We start from the raw sequence: 20,632 nt of genomic DNA on the forward strand, positions 1-20,632 counted from the left end.
CCTTGGAATATACTGTGCATTAGAAAAAAATGAAGTATATTACTTTACAAGTCCAGAGGCTTGATTAGGGCTAGTTTTTCTTTACTGTAATCCCTAACAGCTAAATAATACAAACCTTTTAAAGTGAGAGAAATCATCACAATATGGGAGCATAAACGGCTTAGTACCCCACATGGTAAACATACTAGGCATTCAGACCCTATGACATCACTAACCCTTGTATAACTAGGCCTGCCTGAGAGAACACTTACTATTTACTTCTCTTACTGAATATAGTTGTCTTTATGATAATAGACCATTTCTATTCACTGTTCATTTACCCTATCATGCTTTTTCTTAATTTATAGATTGTAATGTTGGATACATGCTGTTGTAGGACGTTGTACAGTACAGTAGCACAGTTTAAATGGAAGAACCAACAAGACTCAATAACAGTAAAATTCAGAATAATTAGTTGTTGTCTTAAAGAATCACAATACATAATTTTGTAAGGACTGAGTTTCAGAATATCACAGCTTGCATTAAAGCACCAAACATTAGTCAAATCTTTATCAAGTGGTTATAAAATGTATTTTACAGATTTACAGAGTCCCTCTACCCTTTACGGCAGAAGGATGGTTCAAATTTCTAACAGCTCAAATCCTACGGAAAAAGGGGAAAGGTTCAGACTTAAAGTCCATTAGGGGTGAGTCCATTAGCGTAGAGCTAAAGATATAACGGAAAATGGATAAATAGAAATGGTTCGGCAAAGAAGGTCTCAGTCCATCAGCTATTGATTGTAGTATCGACAAACAATCCAAAGTAACAGATCGATCAGCATAGCATCCGGGACCCAAGTAGGAAAAATCAGAATGGCGGTTTTTGCCCCTCTTCTAGGGTTTTTTCTTTTATAGAGTTTTTAGCGATGTCCAGTGGTGTGGCATCACATTACCATTGAAAGACGGTCACATGTCCATTTTCATACCTTGTCACCTAAGGTAGTTGAAACATTGAGGCAGTTTCCTATGCCAGTCCTGAGAAACGAAAAATTGTGAGTCCAAACTAGCCTAGTATCAAATAAAAAGATGCAATATAGTCTATCCATAAGCATAGTTGAAATTCTATTCCCACAATAATATGTTACTGTAAACATTGAAGAAACATTCAGGATTGTCAGGGAGAACATGTACAGAACAAATAAAGCAACATTTCATTGGCACAAAATGAACCATTGTATTAAATGAGGGAAAAGGTCCACACTAGAGAAAAATATTTTTGAGAAGGCCTTCAAGTTAGCATCACACGTTTCAATGAAATGAGCTCTAATTCATGTTGAATATAATGTAATTAAATCAATTCAAATGAAGAATATATAGAACTTTCACAAATTATTATTGCATGCGAATGGCTATTGTTAGAATTACCCTACTACCACAAAATGTCGCGATATTCATATAAATGCACCTTTTTCTAATTGCATCCTACAAAAATGTTTCATATTTTATAAACTATAGTCTCTAATATCATATTACTAAATATCAAGCTTGTACCACATTGCTACACATTTTTGCGCCAACTTTTTTAACTGGTGCATTCTCAGTAAAAAGCATGAAAAACAAAGCCACTTCACTTAGCATCACAGTTTTCATCAATATACGTTAATAAGCAACTTATGCATTAAAATTCATTATTTGTGTTAGTATTGTATTATAAATGTGTTTACTTTATTTTACGTTTTAAAGCATGCTTTTACGGTGCTTCTACTTCACTTGTCTCTGTATCATGTGTCACTGTGTCTAATGTGCACCGTGTACTTTCCACCTTTTGTGTGTTCTGTCTATAAACCTGTTGTGTATTATGATTTTTGCAATCATGCTGCATCAAGACATGGAATCCCGGTGACTCCTTAAAGACAAAGAGTGTGAGCGACATTCAAAGGGCAGTGTGGCTGCAAAGGGGCAGTTTTTGCGTTGAAGTCTACTGTTTTGGTCTCGTGCGTGTACCGTTCATCAGTTGATGAATGTTTTTAGTTCTCACATTTTTCGGATCAGGGGATGCGCAGTATGTCCATGCATAGAGCGTCTGTCAGGAGGTTTAGTGTATTTAGTTGGGATTTTATCATTTATTTCATTTAACAAAAGACCGGGAAAATAGAATAGGTTTAAGGTTGTTTTTTTCCCTACTATCTGATATTTTTCCTTTTTGGGGAGAGTTTTCTTGTTTAAGAGGACTCCCATCCTTTTTTGCCCTTTACTGGCAGCTGAGGTATTCAAATTCATTTCAATAACTTTAGGTGTGTGGTTTTCTCATTATTTGATCAACATGGAGAGCACAGATACAAATAGTTTACTATAGCTGAAACTCTCTGAGGAGGTGGACCAAGAATCTGGTGGTTCTGATTGTTCCTCAGATGAGGATTTTTTTTTTCCAGTACAAAACAGATGGCCGCTGTGGAGGACACACAATGGAGCATCTATGCTGTGGTCCATTTGGCGGTGATTGCCATAATGGTATAAATGCATGAAGCCAGGGGAAGTTCCATTTCTTCCTCCCTGGATGGTCTCATCTGACATTTATTCCCATGGCCTAGGAAGGATCACTGTATGGCCTACAGAGTTTTATTCCCCTTATACTATTGGGGAAGGGAGAAAGTATTTGCATAAACGCAAATATGCCGCTGAGGTACTTCAGAGAGATGAGCCTGCTAATCCTTCCAGGCTCTTATTCCAAAGAAGAAAGGGAGAGCAGTTTCCTTCTATGGGGATCCCTTTTTTTGCAAAAAAGCTGTTGCAACACTTTCATAGAATCTCATACAGAGGGAACCACAATCAGGGCAATTGTTCTGAAGTGGATTTTAAAGGGTGATTATCTGTACCCTTAGACAATTTCAGCCTCAGTTTTTAAAGGGGAGCTTTTAGTTTCAATGGGACAAACCTACTTTAGTTCAAGCATTATTTTCCATCCAAGACCAGGTAAATGGATCCATTCTGTTAGTATTTCAGAGATCATTACAAAATCAAAAAGGTGCCACATTAAGAAAACCAATAGAAACAGGCTACGGTCTGAATTCCTGAGACGGTTCCATCCAAATAGATTTAGACTGTTACCTGCCCAACAGAGCGTTTTCCAATCCAGCTCCAAACTGTATAGCACAACCGCCATAGACATTAATAGAGTGGTCCTGATGCCAGGGTTACGGTGCGGTCGAAGGAGGTGCCTTTGTGGTTATTCCATGGTCCACAGGTCACCTGGGGGTGACTTTGGCCACGGAAGTCAGGATCCCTTGGAGCCATTTTAGAGGCCCTGGAAGGCCAGTTGCGCTGGGCTACCTGTCTCCGTAAACCAGGGTCCTAGCGGAATCCTTTAGTGGGGGCTAGTGTCCATCTTGGATGACCAATCCGGACTCTGACAACACTCCTGGTTCCAGTGGACTCGGGTGCAGCTTTTGGCCATCGAGGATCGGTCTCTTTAGGCGCACAGCTGCAGTCAATGCCAATTTCTCTGAAGTGGCTGCCAACTTGCCGGTTTGGGTTTCTTCAGCTTTAATGTCCCTGGTCATGTTCCAGGGAGGCGGCCATCTGACCCTTGCTGTCACTGCTTTGGTCTGGGGAGCGACTTTTCCCTGAGCCAGGTGCCACAGGCTTAACTTTGCTAATCCAAAAGTGCAGCAGTTGCAGTTCAGCAGACAGTAAAACCTCTCTTTATGCAGTCCAGGGGCAACAGGGCAGACCTTCTTTGGTCTTTGTTCCAATTCTGATGTGAGGTTTGGGGTGCCATATTTAACCCTGTAGAGAACCCAGAGGGGACAATGCAGTCACTAGCCAATGGGCTACCAGATCACCTTCTTGGTGATAATTTTCCGGCAATGTATTGCATCCGACGATCCCAGAGTGCCCTGTTCTGGCAACTCTCAAGATTTCTGAACCTCTCCTCGACAGTGAGGAGCTTGGTAGCCCACCCTCGAGGTGTGGCTACCTGGGGGCTACACACCTGTGGGAAAACCGGTTTGGGCACTGGGTCTTCCCTTCCTGGCCCTGTCTCCTGCATATAACCCTATATTAGCCAATGGGGCTCCTAAGTTTTCCACAGCAAAACGACAATTTGAGGGGTAGTGCTGCAAGGACATATATAAACATACATGTCCTACTTAATAATATGCAGCTCCCTGCCATAGGTCTCTATAGGCCTTCCGTAGAGGAGACTTGCATATATTGTTAAGGGAAAGGGTGGCCCTGCCTCTATCGGTAATGGCAAAGTCGAATTGGTAGTTTGACAACTGCCCTCCCAGTCTGCTGTGGCAGGCTGGGAGCCATTTTTCTACTTTGTCTCACACAAGGTAGCAGGATCAGTGCTGCAGTCCTGGGCGGACACTCTGCCTTACATGATCTTTGTACCCTGGGTACCATATAGTAGGGCAGTAGCGGCCCGTGGTGGGAGTGCTGCTGGGTGCTGAAGTGGGGCGGGGGAGGGGCAGGGTGGGGGGTAGTAAACCACGGATTACAGCAGACTGGAGGTCACGTCAGTGCCCAACAGCACTCCCACCACGGGCCGCTACTGTACTAGGGACTTCTAAGAAAGTCAGTACTTGCCAATTGAGGAGAACCAATTCGACACAAGTTTTAAATGGGTAAGACCTCTGGGCCTGAGGCCTGGTTTTTAGGCCTCTGTGCATTCTCAAAGTAAAAAAATTCCAGCAGCTAGCAGTCCACATTGGGGCAAAAAATTGGGGCATGGGGAAAACCTGCAACAAGCCTGTTTCCTTAACCACCCTTGCCCCCAGCTAATATGCCCAGGAGAACTGAACCTCACTGTTGGTGAGTCTCCCTTACCATTCAGCGAGAACGGATAATATGGAACTGACTGACGATTGCAGGGCTTACTCTGCCTCACATCCTTCTGTCATGGGGAGCTGACCCACCTCAACTCTGACAGGACCCAACCTAAAATAGACGTTAGGTGAAGCTGTATCTTTACCATCCTTATCTTTTGCCTTGGGTTGTGGGGTGCCTACTTCCTCTAACCCTACCGTAGCTAGGAAAAGCTCTATCTGACCCAAAGAGGTCACCCAACACTTAGGTAACCACCATGACCAACAGGGTCAGGTGGCGTACTTTACTTCCTGTTACAGTGTCTGCCTCCCATGCCAAGGACAGTGCTGCCATAAAGACCAGCCCCCAACAGTGGCTACTGACGGCTGTCAGTGCCCAGAACACCACCCTGAGTTCTCCACTGACAGGTGGATCTGCTACCTTGGGGGCTACTGTGGGTTCTTGCAGCCTCTCTAACTTTTCAGTGTGGCGAGTTACTACCTTATGTGGCAGAGATCCTTCCTACACCATTTCTTCTGCCAGTTCAGGGGTGACACCCTGGTTCTGAACAGTTTCCTGACTCTCTAGGACATCTTGGGGTCAAGAGAGACCTTACCAGTGCCAACTTTGGGGGTTCCCTCGTACTGGGGTAGAATACCCATGGCTTCCTGAGTTTCCTGCTAAGTGTAGACTTCCTTTCCTACTATTACCCTCTTTGAAAGGGGAAGTCATTGCATAGGATGCAATCTAGAGGGAGGTCAACTAAGGGTATCCCCTATTTCCAGGGTGACTTAGGCCACACCTCCCCTGGCTGCTGACAGTCAAAGCAAGCCTTCTATTTAAGAATGTTTTTAGACCTGGGTCCCAACTACTCTGCTTGCTAGAGGTGGGTTGGGTTTTGACCCCCTCCTGAGGGTTCTTAGAGAATTTCTTTGGCAGGTTTACTACCTTCCTCCTTTCCCTTCTGTGGACCTGACCCCATCTTCTTGGGATCACCTCCTGTGTCTTCCTGGGTACTCTTGGCCTAACCCACTCATCAGCGCTCTTGACCCCGCTGTCTAGGGCTAGAGAGTTTTGAAAATACCAGATGCTGGTGTAAGTTCTCTGAGGTACAGTTTGTGAGTATGTGCTACTTTAACACTACATTGTAGAGACCCTCATAGGTATCTACCTTGTTACCCTTGATTCAGCCTTCCAGCGACTTCTCAGAGGCATCTACAAAGTCTACCCATGTCTGTGTTGACCCCTTGTGTGTTCCTTAACTTAAGTCTGTACTCATCTGGGGTGAGACCAAATTGCTCAATGAGTGACCCTCTCATGTGGGTGTATTACTCTGCCACCTCATCCTCAAGTGTCAGTAGCTTATCTCTCTCTACTGTTGAAATAGGTTCCCACAATAAGGACGGCCAATGTTTGGTACCAACCCTTCTCACCCGAGAGCTCTCATAGGATGCCATCCATTTATCTATGCCACCCCCTTCTCCAAACCTAGGAACTATACCTTTGGGCTACCTGGGATCATAGGAATTAAATGTATTCACCCCTGGTGCTTTGTTGCTGCCACCATGTCCTTGGAATTTCATCCTTAGCTGGACCCTATTCTCCTCTAGGGTCAGTCTCTTTTCTTCCAGAGCCAGCTGCTTCTCCTCAATCTCTCTGAGGCTGAGCTGGGCATCTAGATCCTTGGTTCACAGAGATTTACAGGAAGGAGCTTCTGTTTATTTCTGTGTGCACCCTCTGTGTTTCTGTTTATCCCTCAGTGCTGGTATATGCTGTTAAAACAAATATATACATATTCATATGGATCTGAGCTTGCATGTCAGTTCACCACAATACCACCAAGAATAACTACAGTGATATGATAACATTGACCTACTTTTCCATCCTTAGCCTTGAAACAGCTTCCTCTTTTTTGGGTAAGATTGTACTAGAAAGGCGTAGAAACTACAAAAGTAATCGAGGACTCTTGGAACTCTGTTTACTTTCTGTTCCTGCTACTCTTTTCATGAACCGCAAGACCTGAGTAGTAAGGCAATGACTGGAGTATCAAAAGGTAGCTAGGGTAGCATCCTCTACCAGGCTAGTAGCTGGTACCACACCCTACACCTAATTGATGTCAGTGGATTCAAGGTATCCCCCTTACGAGTTGAAGTTTTAACTTTCATCTGAGGTGACTAGATCTGTAACTGCGCTTTTGTCGATAATTGATGTAGGACTTTCTCTCTGAGGGAAGCTCTGACCTGTGGCACTGTTTTCACTCACACTTTGGAAATAGGCTTTCAGTCCACACTTAATTATTTGATGTAGGCCTCCATTCAAGAACAAGCCTTGTGGAGAATTCACCCTAAAAGATGGAATTGAAGCACTTGTGGGATTGTAACAAAGCTGCAGGTACTGTGAATGGCTACTCTACGATAGTTCAGCAGGATGTTATTGTGTTGCTGCAAATAGTTTACTTTGGTTTTTAAGGCACTGTGATATCTTTGCAGTAGACTCATGTTATTGCTTAGGCTAACACATGGCCATAAACTTAGCTGTCTGTGTTTTTGCAGTCCTTCTTTCATTGGCACTTTCTTGTTATGCTTCAGTTGGGATTCTGTTCCATTGCACAAGGTGAACCATGCTACCTGCTGGAGACTCCAATCATGTCAGACACGAGCAGAAGGAAGAATCCCAGGAGCATCCATCCACTGCTCTCTTTCGGGAATACCTGAGAATCCGAACTGTGCACCCTGAGCCGGATTATGGTGAGGCAACACCTTTGTTTTTAGTGATGGGCAACTTTGTAAAATTAAGGTGCAGGGCAGCTGAAATGTGGAACATTATTGTTGGAGAAGGTAAGGGGTACACTTCTGCTTCATTTAGTCTTTAGAGAGGGCAAGCATCAGTGTCAATATGTAGTGAAGTTATTCAGTTCCTTCAGTTAAGCTCAGGATTTTGCCCCCGACATGAGATTTGTTTGATTTTGCAGATGGAGCTGTGAAGTTATTGGAGCGAGTAGCATCAGAGCTTGGTCTGACATGCCGAAAACTAGAGGTAAGATTATTCAAAATATTTTAAATACTGCAATCTGAAATATTTGAAAAAGAGAACATATATCCTAGACTTAGTACAAATCTACAGCTTGTTTTGATTAAACAGATTAAACTGCCTGTTTTGAGTGCTGAGATCAAATATTGTAGACGTGAAGTAAGTGACTACCGCGCTAAAATAGCTTTAAAGTAGTTTATCAATGTGCTGTAGGACTGATTCTATTGTGAGTTAGCAGAAATAGAACTTATATGAAGCAAGGTTAAAGTAGGACTGATGGCATTCTAGCATGTTTTATAATATGTGGTAGAGTGTAATCTCCCTATATTGCACTGTTTTATTTTCTCACCACAGGTGTGTACTTATATCGGAACGTGCCTGTAATAGGAAAACGACACGTCTGGTTGCTTGTAATAAGTTATTACAATTGACTTGTGGCATCAAAGTGTTCAAGGGGCTCAAGGACCCTCACTCAGCATGAAAAAAGTTGGTGTGCTGGACTTCGAGCCCTGTTTGTGTGTAGCAGCTATTTCTTAAAATTTGGCAGCCTACAGGAATGAGCTGCGCGTGTTCCTCTAAGCAACACAAATATTTTCTTTTACTGTCACAGGGTAGATGAACATGTTTGATTTCTCCGCTCTTTCACCTATAGAAAAAAAAAAGTTTTTTTCTGGGTGGGCGAGTGCTGCTGTCACCTACAGGCAGCCTAAAATTAGCAGTTCAGATGCCCCTTGTCCAATGGGAAATTGTAAGTAATTAGCACAGTATCTCTATTCATGAATGACCATGACTATATTATACCTTTATGCTTCAAAGGTCACACAGCATATCATAGGAAGTCTCTCTTCAACCATAGGTTGCCTGAGATGGAAAGGTCAAGAGCTGCATGATATTGGCTAGATTGATGGGACCGGACATAATATTAGGTATGTGTACATAGAAGACAGTCAGTGGGAGACATAGCAAGAGTTTCTGTAGTATAATAGCCTGTTTCTGGAGGGTATCTAGTATGCTCTTTTACTGTGTCCAATATTCATACAGTTTAACACTAAGGGAAAATAGCCAGTACTACAAGAAATGATGGTGTCCTGCAGGAACAAGGTCCTTGGTTTCCTATTTTAGGTAGGAAACTCTGCGCTGTATGGACTGTGGTGAAGCTTTCCTGAAATACCGAGGAACTTGTTTTCTGTCTTCTTACATACACCACATGTCTATCTGCAAGGTAAGAGAATGGAGATTAATAATAATATAGTATACCTCGCTTTGAACTAAATATGTACTGTAGGGCTTATGTAACATTATTGTATATGACAAAGCCTTCCAAAGATAGACTCAGCACGCTCTGCCAAAAGCCTTCTATGCATAGATGGACAACCTATCTAAAGGAAAGTTTTTGGTTGATTTTAAAGGTACTTTTGAGAAGGAAATACATGGCTGCGGAAAAAATAATAATATCACAGAGCAATCCCGTGCTTATTTATGAGGTGTACTAAGGAGACTCACCTTATTTAATGCATCAGTGAGATTCTTGGCAAAATCCTAAGGTTGAACTATAAAGAATTTGGGTGTTGCCTCATAGTGTGGCTGACTTACTCATGTTTTGTTTCCTTCTTAATCTCTTTCACAGTTTTGCCCGGGGCGTGTTATCACCATTCTCACATGGGAAGGCACCAGCCCTCACCTGAAGTCCATTGTACTGAACTCCCACTCCGACGTGGTGCCTGTATTTGAGGTAAGAGGGCTGTAGGGTTGTGTGGGGTACAAGGTTTCTTGATTCACACATTGTTTGCTAGGTAACGTTTTTTCTTTATTGATGATGCTCATCATCCCCTTTACCACAATAGGTAGTTTGACTAATGCACTGTGTAGGAAACTGGGTTTTCGTTGCAGTAGCCCCCACCCCCGAAACACTTTTTGCTTGGTATTTGATTAAACTTTGACTGAAGTGTACTGAGTTCCTGCTAACCAGGTCCCCATTATCAGTGCAATTTCCCTAAAAACTGCAAATATTTCCTCCAAATGGCAAAACCTTTAGCCCCTGGTACCTAGGGCGTGGGGTACTAAAGAGGAGTCCCTAAGGGCAGCAGCACAAATAGGGACCCCTCACCAAGCACATGCAGGGCTGCTATCGCAGGCTGGGTGTATTGGTGCAGACAAAAGTGAAAACACAACATGTCACACATCCCGGTGTGCTGTGCCATGTCCCCTAACACTGCATATAATATTTGTAAGTCACCCCAACAGCTGGCCTGACATCGCTAAGGCAGGGTGCTGAATATTACATTTGAGGGCTTACCTGCATAAGCAGATATGACCCTCTGCTGGTCAGTCTTATTGCTGCCAGTACAAGTGACCAGGGAAGGCATCTTAAGACGAGCTGGACACTGGTGAAAATGAGTTCCCCAGCTATATGATGGCTTCACTGAAAATAGGGATGTTTGGTATCAAACCTCTCGCACCGGTAAACCCACAATGATGCCAGTATCTGATTTACCAATACATACACTCAGAGGGCATCTTAGAGGAGCCCCCTGAAAACCTACCAGCCTCTGGGGCCCTATCAGGGGCGTAACACAAGCCCCCGCAGCCCCGGCAGTGCGGGGGGGGCCTCGCGCTCCAGGGGGCCCCGGCCGGGCCCCGGGCCCTCAAGTAGGATCTGCCGCTGCTGTGACAAATGGTGCGCAGCGCGGGCCCCGGCCGGGGCCCCTGTGAGTTTGAAATGGTGCGGGGGCCCTGGCCGGGGCCCCTCCGAGTCTTGAAATGGTGCAGGGTGGGCAGGGGCCCCGGCCGGGGCCCCCATGGGAGTCGTCAGCCATGAGTCCCACTCTCACTTTGATGCAATCATCATCATGCAATTAAAATGGTGCTGGGGCCGCCCGTGACCATTTTTTTTTTTTTTTATTCTTTCGAGGATCGATGAATGCGCGCGGCGCGCACACACTTGTCCAGTTACATTGCGAGTGCGACTTTCACTTTCTATCTAATAATTTCCGCCATGCGCGTGGGGGGCGGGCGTAGGGCTGGCTGGTGAGTGACCAATGCCCATTTACACCACTACAGCAGCACATGCGCAATCGCCGGGTGCCGTGGCGCAAACACGCAAATGCAAGGTGTGGCGTGCGTCACGTGTGGCATCAGGGGCGCGCATAGGGCCATAGTGAAGAAGAAGAGTCGAGAGAAGATAAACAAAGCCAGGCCCGCCCATGCTCAGAGTCAGAGAGGACTGTCTGAACAACTGAAGTTGAAAGTAGACTGAAGTAAGTCCGTCCGGCGTCCCGTCACCAGTGCGGGGCCTTCTTTATCATTTACATGATTGATTGCCCGGCAGCGCTTCCCGTCAGTAAATGACATAGCGCACCTGGCAGCCTGGTGGGCGTGGGCAGCGCCTCTGCGTACTGGCATTAGAATAGTCTGCACTGCATTAGATAGTCTGCACTGCAGGTTGATGAGAGCCTCCCCCACCCCTTCTGATTGGCACGCCACTGGGCAGGGAGAGATAGATTGAATTGACAGGCCGGCTGTGGCACTGTGCCTGGGGGGCGATCTCACGATGGTAAAGGCACCGAATGCTGGGTATGCGAGACGAGCTAGGGTTACCACGTTTTTGATGAGGAGATATGGCCTGAGAGGCAAGTTGTCTGATCTGAATCCAAGAAAGCCGAGTTCTAATCCTGGCTTCATTCATTGCGTGCACAGTGTGTGATCCTCGCCAAATTCGTCGGTTTCAGTTTCACTTGGACTTAGCGCTGTTTTTGCCATTGCTCATTCTGTATACTTTTCTTCTATCAGTTGAGATTGGGGTGTTGTTAGTGCCCTTCCCCCCTATGCGGCTGTTAGGTGTGTGAGCAGTGCACTGTGTACTTGCCCCCTGCGGGGGAGGGTTCCTGCCTCCTCTGACACTTTGATGGACAGACAGCCGAGCAGTGATTGGCAGGTCGGACTCTCTTCCCATTAGTCACCCTTTCCACAGACATCTTTTCCCTAAATTCCTTTGGTGCCAGATTGTGTACAGCTGGCTCTCGTGAGGATTCTTAGCCAGGCATACCAGTACCTCATTAGTGGCAAGGTTGGGTTCCAAGGGTCTAATTAGGGCTAAAGTTGGGCTCCAAGGGCCACCCGCCACCACCCCCATGGAGGGCCCCGTCACCCTCGTGGAGGGGTTCTCGGGCTCCCAGCAGGGCTCTAGACTACCCTGATGGTAAAGGCACCGAATGCTGGGTATGCGAGACGAGCTAGCTTCACCACGTTTTTGATGAGGGCCAGCTCACTGACGGAATGGGCAGGTCAGAGCAGAGGCTGTGTCATCCAAGTATGTATTTCAGCATGAGGCAGCATGGGAACTATCAACTCTTCTAACGAATCGTGCTTGGCACAGCATTCAGCATAACCGACAGGCATAATGAAATATAGCTTATAGTCCCGTCCTACAGTAATCATTACAATGTCAAACTCAAAGGGACTAAACTTATAACTCAAAAATCACTTGATAAAGAATATCAGGAACTCCACCTAGCTCTAAATGTACGTCTTCACTTTAGAAAAGTGGCCCTCAAAACTCTGGCATATCCTACCGATCAACAAATGTGATCACAGGTTATTTATACGTTTGGTCTGTAATAGTTTAAAAGCTAATGTTTTGCTTGTGACTCAGATTTGGTAGATAAAGTGGGGTCTACACAAATAATATATCAAAGTTTGGCTCAACACAGTACCTGGGAGAAATAAAATTAGATGCAGCATGGTTCAACTGTGTCCTTATATTTGATACCACAGGCATTCAAATTCAGAAGAAGTAGCAGCAGTAAGGCTGAAGAATAAAACGGCAGGGCCCCTTTTAGCTGTCTGTTACACCAGTGTCACATTCAGAGCACACCACTTCACTCACTAAAACCTCCTTGGGAGGATGTCAAAGTTTCTCAGAAACACAACAGGCATCATATAAATGGACTCTTTGAGCATCCATATAAAGGTCTACTCAACAATGCTTTGACATGTCAAAGCACACATGGAAATACTTAGTTTAAAGATCAAGGACACTGCCTCTGTAATGTTCTCCCCACCCCATGAATGATTGCACCATACCAACAAAAATAACATCAAAATTCATCTTTCTGGAAAATCTCATTCACTCACTTGTAGAAGCAAGAAAACGTCTGAAAGCAATTAGGTTCACAGAGCTGCGATGTACACTTTAATTCATTTATGTAGAATTAAATTAAAGCTATAAATAATAGCGGGATACAGAAGATAATATGTTTTCATTTGCTATTGTCTTTGTGTTTATACTGATCTGTTTCTTTGTCCAGACTTCAACCTCTTCATATTTATAACTGTATAACAGTTTGTTAAGCAGGCACTTTTTTATGCAGGCTTGATATATAAGGAAAGAATTATGGGTGTTATGTGGTAATAGAGGTTAAGTGAACAGCTGTAACTCTGATGGTATCACGTATGTTTGCTAAACGTTTTTTACATTTCCCTGCGTTTCTAAACATACACATGGATCAGAGCAGAGGTCAGGTGACGTCTGTCTGTCCTCACGTAATGTTGCGCATGGTCTGCAGGATAGTAGCGAATGGATGGTAAAGGCACCGATTGCTGTGGGTATGCGAGCAGCTAGGTTCACCACGTTTATGATTAGGGCCAGCTCACTGACGGAATGGGCAGGTCTGTCTGTCCTCACGTAATGTTGCGCATGGTCTGCAGGATAGCCACATTCATGCCCACTCATGGAAAAGATGATGATCCTTGATTTCATTTAGCGTGTATGTGTCAGACTCAAAGGCTACTGATCAATTGGTTATTCAATTTTTTTATTGCTCTAACCAACCAGTGCTGGCCACCCAAGCTACAGACTAGAATGGTTCTAGAAAAAGCTAGCAAAATAGGCGGTGCACTAACCCAAGCAATAACATCACTTCATCATTGGAAAGTCTGTAGCAACGACATAATGCATTCTTTGCAACAAAAAAAATCCCAAATGAATGCAAAGTTTTCTTTAAGAAGACCATCCCTGGTAATAATCTGTTGAATTGTGCAATTCAACAGGTTATTATCAGTGATGACATATGTCAAATGCACTTATGCATGAAACATCATGAGAAGCAAGCTGTGGGAGTGCAGTTTCACAAACTCAGATGATCTCGGGTTATGGTTCCCCTTATGTTTTTATTGGTTCATTGAAGGAGCCCCTTGACTGCAAATGCTTTACAGAAACAGCTAACACTTTGCTAATAATGCTCCCTGCAGTGAGAGATGGTTTGTTCGTATGGCTCCAGCTCCCTGCAGCATCCTTTAGATATGTTACTCGCTAACCCCAGGTCTATAGAAAACAGACAACAAGCAATACATCGACCTGGCGCTCTCATGTCTTTTGTCCCTGCCTCACCCCTGCCTCTGTTGTCAGTCCTTTTTCCCTCAGCTGGCTATATCCAAGATGCGCACGTGCCAGCAGACCCAATTCAGGCAAGAGAATCACAATTTGTGAAGCCAAAAAAGGGTTATTTTAGCTGTCTGTCGACTAAAATTAATGCTACTTCAATATGTCAATGTGGAAAGTACATCACCCCGATTCTTTTTTTAAATCTCCCACTTTCCTTTTCTAGAATGTTAGCCTATATGAGAATGAACCACGTGAAGGGTCCTGGATGGGATCATGCATTATTAGTGGGGCATATCCTCCATGAGAGCTTATATATAGCAACCTGCACCTGGGTCTCTGCAGCGGGCGAGTCCCAGTTCCAACCTTCGCTCCGCAAGCAGCCCTAACTCCCCTCGTCCTCCAAGTTTAGACGTATGTTCTACAGAAGGGGCAGGTAGGCTAGTGCTGAGTAAAGTAGAGGGTAGGCAGAGGTGGATTTCTTTGTTGGAGTGGTTCTTTGGCAGTTATTGTTTGAAAGAGAGACAAACGTAGTTGCTTTGGGGATGTAGCCCATTCTTGTACTTTTTGGTGGTGGTACTTCTTGTTGAGAGTTCGAGAAGACCACCTGTAATGGGGATGCTAAGGTGGTTTGTCCATGGGAAGGCGATGCCAACCAATGTTTATAGTTTTTAGTGGAAGATAATTTGAAATGTGTACTCTGAGGTCAAAGGTGACATAGAAGACCCCCCAACGCCTCAGTTAAATTATCTGCTTTTGACAGGATTGTTGCAAATGGCATAGCGTGTATGTTGAGAGTGTTTCCCACTTTCTCACTAGAACTTACAGAAAGACAATATAGAGACATTTCATTTAAATGTTGGAGGTTTCAAAGCAAAATATGCCAGGGTTCTGCGTGGTGGGGAAAAGTGTTACATGGTGGGCCGCGCCGCCGGGGGGAGGCATGGTGGGCCGTGCCACGGGGGGCCCCTTCCATGTGCTTTGCAGGGGGGCCCCCTCAAGTTTCGTTACGCCACTGGGCCCTATAATGTATAGAGCTCACTTTCCCTGTTTGCGCCCGGCACACCTTAGAACAGGTATACCGGACGCATACAAGGAAACTGCGCTCTATTACATGGAGTGCGCTGCCCCTGGGCAGCCCGAGTATTGCATCCAAGTGAAAAACGGAGTGACTGTAAAGCAGCCGCTCCTTGTTCCACTGTGCAGGGGCAACCCACCAGCAATTTTAAAGGGGAATAGAGATCCCCTTGCAGGCGGGTGCAGTGAGTGGCTGCACCCGCCTGCTAGAGGATGTCTAGGGGCTCCATAGGACCCATTTCCCCCAACCAGGGGGCTGCAATCAGGGCGCGCACTGACAGCTTCTTTGCCTCTATGCCCACATCTATATTAGGCGCAGGCACAGCCGCAAAGGAATTCCCTCATTTGTATGGGGCACCGCCCCATGCAATGAGGGAATGCCCTCTTGAGAAAGCGTTGACGTTGTATGTAATACCAAAGTGCCCGGGGGGCGTGCAAATCGGGCGCAAATGCAGGTTGCGCCCCCGATGCACATTCTGTAATATGGCCCCTGGTGTAGTTGCTGACTGGTGTCTGCCAGCCGAGACACTGTTCTGACCTCCTAAGATGAGAGCCATAGCTCTCAGAAGACCCAGAACAAAAGCCTGTCCGGATGACGCAGGATGACTTGCTGATTAGCATCCATGGGTCGACGAGCTTTAAAGAAGCTGCCGGCTTTGGAATGCGAATCTGGCTCCTCTCACAGGAGAGGAAGCCAACCCCCTGTCCAGAGCCTCCTTGGTACCTGGCAGGCGGGCAAATTAACTAGTCCAGTAGGCTTGCCAGCTCCAGGCTTGTACCACCCCTAAGGTGGGCCACTATTAGGTGGACACGATTTTTCAGAAGTAGCTATTTTTGTGATGGCATACTTAGAAATTCTGGAGCAGGGTTATGCCCACTTCCCACAGGAAGTGGTCACATAGGGGGCGTCGTGCCCCTGGCATCAGGGATGCAGATCCTGATGACCTAAAAAGAGAGAGGATACTGAAGAGCTGCAAAAGCAGAGAGTAGAGAAGAAGCAGCTGACCGGGTACCAACCCTGCTGGCCTGGCTGCATCCCAAATCAAAAACTGTGCCAAAGTCGACTCGTCCTGCAGCTTTTGAGTCCAGAAACCTGGGAACACTGCCTACCTTTAAAAAAGACTCAGGACCTCCAGTTAACAGGGTATCTCTTCTGAATAAATACAAAGAGAGAAGGCCTCTGGAACCACCAAGCTCCGACACCTGGAACCACCTCTGCACCCGCTGCCTGTTGAAGTGGGCCATCGGGGTCAACAATGGGCCCTAGCCCTCCAGAGCTCGATTCCATCATGGTTTCTCCCCTTGTGGACTCTCCAACATCGCCTGCAGCTTCTGGATGCAGGAGCCCTCACCTGCTCTGGTAAGAGAAGAAACCAGATGTCTAAGGACACCTCTGCACCCGTCGTCATTGGGCGTTGGAGAAAAGTATGAAAGTTGTCCACCCGTCCATGAGCATCGCAAGTCCTGAGCCCATTTGCTAGTTCAGCCTGACTGGCCTCCTGGCCAAAGCGTGCAGCCTCTTTCTGTAGTGACCGATCTCCATTGAACTTCATAACAGCTCTCAACGCTGTTATGAAGCTCCCACGCCGCTGGTGGTGTACTGCTCGTGCTGCATTGAACCTCGCCCCCACTCAACTTAACTCATGTATATTGGTCTTATAAGAGGCTGTACTATACATGTTTGCAGCACAAGATCTTTCTTCCATAGGATAACATTGCAAAACTCAGAAATTGCTCAGTGTCCACTTTGTAAAGTGAAAAGAATTTACATTTAAAAACGTACTTACCTGAACGATTTTTCTCTGATGCCTAAACATATATAAAGATACTTGCTTCTTGTAGGTCTTGCCTAGGCAACGCTTGCACTGTCTCTTTGAGACATGCTGGTTTCAGGTATGGACTTGACTCTCCGCCCATATTATTCATTGGCTTGTGTCATTGTCCTTTGTAAATGTGAGCTTCTTATTTGTTAATAGGCTTATTAGTCCCTCCTTAGTACCTCCCTTTACTTTGTTGTTACCGCCCATGAGGACTGACCCTCTTACATGTGCCTTACTGCGGAGCTTTCATTAGGAGTTTTGAGAAATATTTACTTAATGAATGAACACAGCACTCACTGGACGCTGTTTCCCGTCTCACAGACTTGGCATGTGCAGTTCTTGGTTTTCTACTCCTCAGACGCGTTACAAGGGCGTCTGTTTGTGCACTTCCTCATCCCGTTTTATGTTTACTTTGTGGCTGGCTTGTTTAATTTGAATTGCTCCAGCACGATTCTCGCATTATTTGTTTCAGATTTGCCACTGTTTCACGTTTATTTGTTAGGAGTCTAATTTTATTTGGATTCACTGCGCCTCTTTACTTGGATTCACTGCGCCTCTTACTGCCAGCCTTGCTTCTTGTAAGCAAAGACTATAAGTACAAAGTGCATGTCTACGCACCGCTTGCAGGTTTTCAAAACGCATAAATAAAAGGCACTGTCATGTACAATGCCAGGAGCTCAAACTCTCGCAAATGCGAGACCTATTGTATTGCAAATACTTGTTATAAATTGGTATGGATCTCCTGCTTGAGTTTTGTGTCATTTCTTAATCATTGTGTGCATTTGCAAATGCTTTGCACTCCTCTGTGTTGAGTCTAAGGCTGCTCGACCACACCACCCAATAATAGAGGACTTTTGGGATTGCATAGCAAGCACCTGTCCACTCCTGAGGAAACCTCTGGACTCTACAAGGTATATCAGGTTCTTGATATATCACATAAAGAGCTAGCTTCCTACACACTGCCTGGAATGTTGCAACAAATGATACATATAATGTATATTTAATTCCAATGTTTTCTGCCTTTATTGGTAGTAGGCTACTAGTAGAAAAGTCAAGGAAAGTCAGTAGTTGTAGCTTATCTAGACTTTGTGCATTAAAACTAAAGAAATGTAGTTTAAGAGGAATTACCTACTTGTTTTTTAGGCCTCGCGCCTAGCGATGCAGTGCGCAGCACGAGACCTCTTGTACGGGGTTCTGAAAGCTGACCACACGCTTGTGCGTGTGGTTTTTCTTTCCCCGTCTGCCATTGGCTTTCGCATGCTTTTTAAAAAAAAATGCAGCACGCAATTGAGCAAAGGCGGGCGAATGGCCTGCCTTTGTTCCACCCATTCCCGTCCGTGTCTAGGACACGTATCAGCGCGTGTCACAGACGACCGGCTCCCTCGCCCCCCGCTCCTCTGTGGTGTGCGCTCACCACTGGTTTCGTTTTCCGCCCGCGCTCCTCTCAGATCGCGACAGCCTATGTGTATTATCTTCTCTCAGAGACTTGGTAAGTAAGGCCTGTGTGACCAGCAAATATACGCCCCCTTGACAGGACAGCATGCCTCTGGCGACCTTTAACTCTATTCCCCAGCCACCCCCTAGAGGCCTGGAGCACTGCACCCACGGAAAAGCTGCAACTTGTCCCTCCTGAAAGGCACTTGAGAAATCTAAAACCGGACAGGACCAGCCTTTGTGACCTAGAACAACGCGCCTCTGGACTACAGCTGCCAGACCCTTGTGGCCTGGACATCTGAGGCTTGTTTCTTACGGAGGACTGGGGTTGGGAGTCTCTAGTGCCACCTACAGTTCTAAAACCGGACAGGACCAGCCTTTGTGACCTAGAACAACGCGCCTCGGGACTACAGCTGCCAGACCCTGGTGGCCTGGACATCTGAGGCTTGTTCCTTACGGAGGACTGGGGTTGGGAGTCTCTAGTGCCACCTACAGTTCTAAAAACACTTAGGTTATCTCCTTAAGACTACCTTTTTCCACCAGGACAGTGTTTCCGACCCGTGCCTTTCTGCTGCAAATCTTTATCAGATTCAAAACTACAGCACCCAAAATGCACTAGGTACAATCGAAAATGACAGCGCATTACTGTCAGAGTGCAACAGCCTGCGGTTCCTTTTAGCGAGCAAAATATACAAAGGCCTCTGTTGGTGTCTGCTTTCTACGGAGAAAACGGGATAGTCTGTCTGTTGTTCAGGAAGTGCCTACAAGTAGGTAGGGGGTACTTCCTGTATACTAATGAGCAGATCCCGCTTCCTGGCACAGGTCAATAACTGAAGCAAATGGGGAGGGGCTATGCGTAATTCCAAAACTTTCTTAAAGGGGTATGTTTACCTCCCTCTTGTCACGTGGACATAACTGCCAACTTTCACAGGTCTATGCCTAATGTCCTGCTCCAGTCCACTTTTTTTCCCTTTAAAATCTGGGACTGGAGGTCTTGTTTAATCTATTATAAAGCAGGACTAGAAGTCCCATAATTCAAAGAAAAAAACTGGATGGAGCAGCACATCACGCATGGGCCTGTGAAAGTTTGCGGCTATGCGTGGGCATACATTTAAAAAATAAACAACAAAAACATATCTACGATCTCCACCATGCAAGAATATACCAAGCCCAAGATGATTTTAGTACATATATAGTCGTTTGTATAGTATGTTTGATACGAAATGGCGAAAGGGAGGTCCGAAACAGAAGTAAGTCTTTCAACGCCAGTTCTCTCCAAACAAAGGAGAAGGATTCTGGGCAGCGCTTGCCATTTTCACAACCCAAACATGCTTTAGGAATGGAAATACAGGTAAAGACTAAAACACAGCACTAAGGATTTGAAGTTAGTGATCTGTACCTTCTTTATCAAACTTGTCTCCCAAATGTCCCTCTTCCTAGTTTTAAAATATTGGCATGCATGTCCTAGTATCACCGAAAGGGCAAGACAGCGACTCAAAACTGCGCGCACCTGTTGAGAGTTTTAGTTAATGAATGCCAGGGAGTTTTTTCTTCTTCAGTTTAATATAGCGCAAACTCCACCGAAGGTATTAGAGCGCTTTACATGAGCAACAATTACATTACACACAGACACATTCATTTTTGGTAGGCACGGGGAGATGAAGTAATTTGCCCAGAATCACAGTATGTTGTCAACGCCGAAACTCAAACGTGGTACCAACTACACCAACCAAATAGGGCTTGTCTCTGCTACCCACCAGAGGAAACAGCCCACCGCCATTTGTACCGAGCAAACAAACTCCATGTGGGTAAAAAAAACGACAATTAAAAACAACTACAAAGAGAGAGAGAACCAAATTCCTTCTGAATGGACCAAACCACGTCAAGCACCGAGAGCGCAAAACATCCTGACAGCTTGGCCCGAATAATGTGCATTTATTAAGAGCCGCGGGCACCGGTGTCCTTACCTCTGTGTGGTCCAGAAGAGAGGGGTTTCTACCCGAAAACCACTTTTGTTCCGGTTGGAGAGCTGGACTCTGTTTTCTTTGGTGCTCTCTAGTTTCAAACTCTGCAGCTCAACAGGTTCACCAGCCCACTCCCCTCCT

The 20,632-nt window shown here is 45.5% G+C and overlaps 1 protein-coding gene across 2 annotated transcripts in view; it reads left to right on the forward strand.

Annotated features, from left to right (window-relative positions):
• Positions 1-20,632, forward strand: part of ACY1 (aminoacylase 1) — a 197,418-nt gene that overhangs the window by 20,676 nt on the left and 156,110 nt on the right. Inside the window, exons 2-4 of one of the 2 annotated variants that reach the window (XM_078661166.1) lie at positions 7,376-7,534; positions 7,759-7,823; positions 9,445-9,549. In XM_078661166.1, the coding sequence (XP_078517292.1) occupies positions 7,408-7,534; positions 7,759-7,823; positions 9,445-9,549 (297 nt within the window). In that variant the 5' untranslated portion in view covers positions 7,376-7,407. Of the gene's footprint in view, positions 1-7,354; positions 7,535-7,758; positions 7,824-9,444; positions 9,550-20,632 lie in introns of those variants that run through there. The other variant, XM_078661167.1, reaches the window with a different exon arrangement.

This window comes from Lissotriton helveticus, chromosome 9, assembly GCF_964261635.1.
Source record: "Lissotriton helveticus chromosome 9, aLisHel1.1, whole genome shotgun sequence".
Lineage (NCBI taxonomy): Eukaryota > Metazoa > Chordata > Amphibia > Caudata > Salamandridae > Lissotriton > Lissotriton helveticus.